We start from the raw sequence: 7,036 nt of genomic DNA on the forward strand, positions 1-7,036 counted from the left end.
TGCTGTGACATACGATATGAGAAGTAAGTGTTGCCATATGTGTCACGTTATTGAAAACATAAAATTATTTAATAACTAATATTTGGTGTAACGCTACACAAAGTAGTCTTTATAATGATTTATTAACATTATTAAATAATATTGTATAAAACACTGCTTTCTCAAACTTAATATATACATATTTTTAAATAAATTATACACTATGTAAATGCGTTGCCACATGAGTTACGTTATTTCAATACGGTCTACACCTTTAAATTATTGCACAATATTTGAAAACAGCTGATTAGTCGCTTACTGAATATCGCCCAAAAGTTAAAAAGTTGCTTCCAATTTTGTAAAAATATTTTGTTTTGTTAAACAAAGTTATATTCTACTTATAAAATGAATGAGACTGATAGCTGCGAAGAGGATAATACTTTCTACTTTGAAAGTGATCATCTAGCTTTACGTGGTAATGCCGATTATACAAATATGCTGCGCACTATAGCCGTGCTGGAGGTGCAAAGAATGCGTGTGCATAAACAGGTAGCAACAATTACAATTTGTTAAAAAAAATTAATATTTTATATTAAAATATAAATATTACAGCTAGAGGAATTGGAATTGGCGAAACAACGCTATTTAAATGATCCAGCGTTACTGCTGCAAAAACTACGCAATAATGAGCAAATTATTGCGCCCAACTATATGACTATTGAGAAGGCAAGTTTTTATAAAAATAAATATATAATAAACATCATGTAAATTTATTTTATAATTTGTTCAATACAGATACCAGAAATTACCACCAATCTGGACTTGCTACCACCTGTAGATATCAAGATCAAAGAAGAACCTGATTCTGATACAAAACCGGCAACAGTGCGTGGACGCATTGTAGACCAGTCTAAGCCAGAGACATTTAATCAGGTTAGTTAGCTTGTTTTTTTCTATTAACAATAATATAATAATAATAATAATCTAATAATTTCTAACTTTCAAATGCTAAATGAAATCTACCATCTACAATAGTTGTGGTCGTGCGAAGAACAACGTCGTCTCGAGGAGCTGCTTATCGAATATCCCGCTGAAGCGATCGAAAGCCGTCGTTATGTAAAAATTGCTAAGGCTTTGGGCAATCGTACACCACAACAAGTGTGTAGTCGTGTGCAAAAATATTTTCAAAAATTACACGATGCCGGTTTACCCATACCTGGACGACGGCCGAAAAATCGTCGTGGTGGTCAATCGAAAGCGAAACATTTCTTTCGACCAACCACATTTTTCCCTGCCTTTAATGTGCCTGTACACATGCCGGAAGATGACTTTCTATTAGGTGAATTACCCACCGTGGCTTCGCCTTTGCCAAACGACACGCGTAAGATTTCAACGGAAACGCCAACGGAAGATGCATTTGCGAGTGGTATTGACTTGCAAAGTGATGACGATCGTGAGCGTATGTTGAAAATATTATCAATAATAAAGGAGGAGAAGTTGAAAACTCCCGAAGGTTACAATCCAGATCCATTAGCTGCCATGTGTGAAACATGTCGCGTTAGTGCTATTTCACGTTTACGTTGGCGTTGCAATACCTGTTATATATATCTGAATCAATGTTCCGATTGTATTGTGAGCCAATTGTTGGCGCAAAACTTCGAACATCTGACACACGATGTAGTGACGGAGAGTGATTTGTAGCAGTTAGATAATTTTCGCAAATAATGATTGTTTGAAATTACTTTCGCTTTAAGTTAAAATCCAATTTGAGAATAACATAACTAATTAAGGAATTTATATACGCTTTCAAGATATATAATATACATTTAAGCAATTCTATAGACTACATAGGCGCTCAGGTGAGGCTTTAACATATTATTTTCAACTTTTTTTAATAAATTCTATTTATATTTAATTAGTTGCACATATTACAAGATCAAGGCGCACTAAAGTTTATATTTTTATATTTTTATTTATTTATTATTTACTTGTAGCCTTCAAAGCCACATGCAATTTAAAAAATATCCACAATTTTCTTCACACCAATCAAGTTTATTCAAGCAAATGCACTCATACACATTTTAATTCATCAATCCATTCAATATCTGTATAGCTCTTCGATAATTGCAAATTTATTTCAAACGCAAGTACTATTGAAGACTGGTAAGTGAAAAATTTTCTTCATAAGTACATACTTTATCAGTATAGCTGTACTAATAGTTGAGGTTCTGTTGTCACTTTTTCCATTGAATTAAGATAAGATAATTGACTGTATATTTACTAATGAACGATAACCTTTGAATTTTTATTGTTATGCATTTTGTTTCTAATTTTTTTTTTATCGGCTACATACTACTCGTCATTATATACAGTAGTCTCTGGAGACCCTGTTTAAATTATTTAAATATTTGGTACATTGTTCATCAAATTAGATATGTATATATATAAATATTTTGATGTAAATACAAGAGAATTACCACATTCCATTGAATTTATAGAGAAATTCGAGCAAATTTATAAAAACAATTATATTATACGTTCATATTTAGTAATTTTACCCAGTTGACAACCCATGGCCATATAAAAATCTGGCTACATTCCGGTTATGCGCTTGGTGACACCTTATTTTAGCTGAAATTTCTTATACATCAAACTTCTTGACTAATTTATACCAAATATAACGCATAACATTATCGTTTTGTCTTTAAAGCATATGGTCCAAATCGGTACACATCGTTTCGAGTGCCAATATATCGTATATAAGAAATTTTGTAATACTAGTTGACTTTATATATACATATAATTTTCAATATGTGACACATTTTAATGAGCACAATACATGTGATCACAATATTGATATACGAGCTGTGCTCAAAAAATAACAGGAAATTTTCGTGTTTTGAAAAAATATTTATACATTCGTCTACATTAATGTTGTCACCATCAAAATAGTCCTCATTCTATATTATGTACTTGTGCCAGAGTTTCTTCAAATCGTCCAAACATATCATATGTTTGTAAAACGACGACTCTTCAAGGCTCTCTATATTTTTGGAAATGGGAAAATATTGCACGGAGTTATGTCTATCGAATACGGAGGCTGTTAAAGTATTATTTTTGACCGAGAATGCACGAATATGAGCTTTTAACAGACGTTGGCAGACGTTGGACGTCGGATTTAGTTCAAATATGCGTCGTTTCGTTCGGTAGAAGCCCCTCTCCTTATTTGCGAAGAACTCGGATAGGAACAGGTGGTAATTACTTGGCGCTATGTCCGGTTATATGGTGGATGCGATAAAACCTCCCATCCGAACTCCAGTAGCTTCTGACGAGTCATCAGCGAAGTGTGGTGTGGTCTGGCGTTGTACTGGTGGAACACTAGAAGTGTGGTGTGGTCTGGCGTTGTACTGGTGGAACACTAGAGCCTTCCAGTTGGCCAATTCTGGACGCTTCTGGTCGATCGCCTGCTTCAAGCGGTCCAGTTGTTCGCAGCAGATGGTAGAATTAATCGTCTGTCCATATGGGAGGGAGCAGCTCATAGTGGATGATTCCCTTCCAATCCCACCAAACACATAGCAAAACCTTCTTGGCCGTCTATCCCAGTTTGGCCATTGTTTGGTTCCATTCACCGGCCTTTGACGACGTCCGTTTTCGCTTGATATTGTCGTATGTGATCAATTTTTCGTCGCCATCATCCGCTTCAAAAATGGGTCGAGTTCGTTCCGTTTCAGCAGCATATCGCAGGCGTCGATTCGTTCCAGAAGATTTTTTTGCGTCAAATCATGCGGCACCCAAACATCAAGCTTTATTGTGTATCCAGCCTTCTGCAGATGGTTTAAAATGGTTTGGTGACTAACTTCCATCTCCTGGGCGGTGTCACGAGATGCCACATGTCGGTCTAACTCGACGTTTACCATGATTTGATCGGTATTCGTCGTCAAAGGTCTTCCGCCGGCTGGTTTATCCATGGTGTCGTTTTTGCCCGCTCTGAATCGTCGAAACCATTCCTTCGCAGTTCGAAGTGATAGAGTACCATTCCCCCAAAACAGCATTACTCTCACGGAACGTTTCTCTAGCGGTTTTGCCTTGAACAAAGGAAATCTTTAAAATAGCGCGAATTTCGGCATTAGTGAACTCCATGTTATTTCTATAACTGTTGAACGCAATATCCAAACTAATCATACATAGCGTCGTTTTGTATGCAGTGTCAAGACCTTTCAAAGATGTCCAGTATTGCCAGATACGAGCTCTGTAGCGCTTTATACATAGCTGCGAAATTCAAAAGACAAAAAGGATGAAAGGATGCAATTCAAAATTGAGTTATATGGAGAGTAGACGTGGTTGTGAACGGATTTCGCCCATTTTTGATCCGTGTAATTTTTCATCCATGTCGAATTTCATTGAAATTGATCGAGTAGTTTCTAAGGAATTGGCGACACCACGCCCATTTTCCATAAAAAAAAATTTGAGTGCAGCTTTCTTCTGCCATTTCTTCTGTAAAATTTAACGTTTCTGATGTTTTCCGTTAGTGAATCGACGCACTTTTAGTAATTTTCAACCTAACCTTTGTATGGGAGGTGGGCGTAGTTATTATCCGATTATAACTATTTTCATGGTGAGTGATGGGGTACGTAAGGAAACGATTGCAGAATGTTTGGTTTATTTAGCTTTATTGGTTGCGAGATACTGTATACAAAAAACTTATTTGGGGACGGGATCACGCCCCCTTACCCAAAAAAATTACATCGAAATATGCCTTTTTACTTTCATAACTTTATTTATGGCTTTATATGTTTTCGGTATTCGCCATTTTGTGAGCGTTCAAATGTCCGATTTCGCCCATTTTCAATAGCAACCCTCTCAAGCTCCCTTAATTTTATATATCTTAATTTTTACTCAAGTTATCCGTTGCTTGGACGGACAGACAGACAGACATTCCTAATTTCAACTGGTATTGATCATTTTGATATATAGTTTTTAAGACTTACAAACAACTGTTATGTGAACAAAACTATCATACTCTCTTAGCAACTTTGTTAACTTAAATTTTCCCCTAAGTTTTTGTAATAAATTGTGTGCCTCTGATTATCGGTCAGTATGTACATATATAACGGTATAGACCTTTCTATAGCTCACTTATATCCAGTAAATTTAATTTTGTCTCTCTATTGGACTTTATGCCGTTTACAACGGTGAATATAACAGATATTTTCATGAAATTAAATCGTTCACTTTTCGGTCTAAACTTTGCTCTGGCCCCTATAAAATATCAAATATTTAGATTTTCCCCACTTTAGTTGCATTAATGGTATACCATCATTTGAAATGTCTACATTCATACTTGATTGTTACGTATACGCCATGGTGGCATGCTGGAAAACCCAAAAGCTCAATGAATTTGTCAACAAAAATTAGCGCAATTTAAACAGTACGTTTAACTAAGTATATATGTATGTTTATATGTAAATATATATACATATGTATGTGTGGTGTTGCCGGCTGCATCCTGTTGCTTATGAAATGCCTATACATACACGCACAAGCATCCATAAACACTTCTTCATTCGCGACAGTTGTTGTTGTTGTTGTTGTGTTATTCGACAAACAAATTGAATTGGAAATTAATTCCATTACTAATTTTCATGTTTAAATGCGATGAGTGCAAACAAGTTGGCGGGCTGTTATATGTATACTCGTATGTGTAAATGTGTGTATATATGCAGCTGCGCGGTGTGAGGAGGTTGTAATCAATTTTACAAATTGAATAAATTTCAACGTTAACGGTGCAACTGTGTTAATTAGTTTAACAAAGCAACAGACAGACAGACATTACATATATGATGACGAGTGTGTGTGTGTATGTGAGAGACAATTCAACATATACAGACATACATACACACATGCAATGCTAAGCAAATCAATATACAGCGATGCTGAAAGCAGGAAACAACAGCCAATTTAGACACAGTTACGCTTACAATTGTTACACACAAACACACACACACACATACATACAGGCAGACAGATACCCATCCGCACGCAGCCAATTTCGACAGCCAGACAGAGAGACGGACGAGTTTTTGGGCATGAATATTTAAATTTCAATCAACGCGGCGTTGATGGCGCTACTTTCGTCGTAATCACAGTGATTTGTTGTGACGCCACGCCGCGGCGAGCCAAGTCAAGTCAAGTCAAGTTAAAGTGAGGGAAGAGGCACGCAGTGGTTCAGCGGTTGCTGAAGCCAGTAAGACTAGTAAGTAGTTAAGCAAAACAAAAGCGGAAGACATTTTGGCGACAGTGCGAGTACATAGCGGGAAATTAACTATGACAAAATATACATACAAACACTCACACTGAACACCTGTATTTTATGTTATTGACATACATACATATATATGTACATACACTCATACATTCAAATATGTATGTTACTTCTGTAATTGTTGTTGTTTTTAATTAATAGTTTATTGCGTTTATCGTATGTGTGTGAAAGCTAACGCGAACACTAAGCGCTGACCTTTGGTGATGATAATTGGGGAGAAAAAAGCTCCGTTTACCAAAGCAAAAGTTGTTGGAAGGCACAGTGAGAGTGCGTGTGAGCGTTGGGTGTCGAAAGCTTTGACATTTGTTTTTGTTTTCTATTTACATGGTTAAGGAGTTGCAACTTGCAAGTGTTTCTCACAGAGCGTAGAGAAAGAGAGTCGAGAGTGTACAACAGTTGTGCTCAGAGCGAGTAAATTTGTGAGGGGTGAGGGAAGCTGAAAAAATCGTCAATTAAATTAACGTAAAATGAAATTAAATACAAAAAAACAAAAAAACAATAAACTAAATTTAATCGACAACAACAACTAGAAATAGATATAAGGAAGGAATGAGAACAAATAAGAAACAAAACAAGAAAAAACGTTAACTTCGGCTGTACCGAAGCTAATATACCCTTCACAGGTGCATTTCTGTGTCTAAGCAAATCTAAAGACGTAAGAAAAAGTAAGTAAAAAAAAAGAAAACACTTTACTAATTCTTTTTAGCCGGGTTGTTTGCTAGAAACATTAAGGTT

General features: G+C 35.9%; 1 protein-coding gene across 2 annotated transcripts; it reads left to right on the plus strand.

The window, feature by feature from the left end:
- The first annotated feature begins 261 nt into the window (after positions 1-261).
- Positions 262-2,350, plus strand: LOC105211054 (ZZ-type zinc finger-containing protein 3). 2 transcript variants are annotated; one of them, XR_008470832.1, is made up of 5 exons: positions 262-528; positions 592-705; positions 775-912; positions 1,015-1,838; positions 1,974-2,346. XR_008470832.1 is itself a non-coding variant. In XM_011182321.3 (4 exons), the coding sequence occupies exons 1-4, from the start codon at positions 385-387 to the stop codon at positions 1,678-1,680; spliced, it is 1,062 nt and encodes a 353-aa protein (XP_011180623.1). In that variant the 5' UTR covers positions 262-384; the 3' UTR covers positions 1,681-2,350. The 2 variants fall into 2 exon arrangements, 1 of the variants encoding a protein (XP_011180623.1); XM_011182321.3 differs by having other exon boundaries at positions 1,015-2,350.
- Positions 2,351-7,036: the final 4,686 nt, after the last annotated feature.

The sequence above is a fragment of the Zeugodacus cucurbitae genome, chromosome 4 (assembly GCF_028554725.1).
Source record: "Zeugodacus cucurbitae isolate PBARC_wt_2022May chromosome 4, idZeuCucr1.2, whole genome shotgun sequence".
In the NCBI taxonomy this organism is placed as follows: domain Eukaryota; kingdom Metazoa; phylum Arthropoda; class Insecta; order Diptera; family Tephritidae; genus Zeugodacus; species Zeugodacus cucurbitae.

Bases quoted from the DNA above. Each gene is read 5' to 3' on its own strand.
- LOC105211054 (XM_011182321.3), top strand. From the start codon at position 385: ATGAATGAGACTGATAGCTGCGAAGAGGATAATACTTTCTACTTTGAA. The intron at 529-591 runs GTAGCAACAATT...TAAATATTACAG, and splicing joins GAATGCGTGTGCATAAACAG to CTAGAGGAATTGGAATTGGC. The intron at 913-1,014 runs GTTAGTTAGCTT...CATCTACAATAG, and splicing joins AGCCAGAGACATTTAATCAG to TTGTGGTCGTGCGAAGAACA.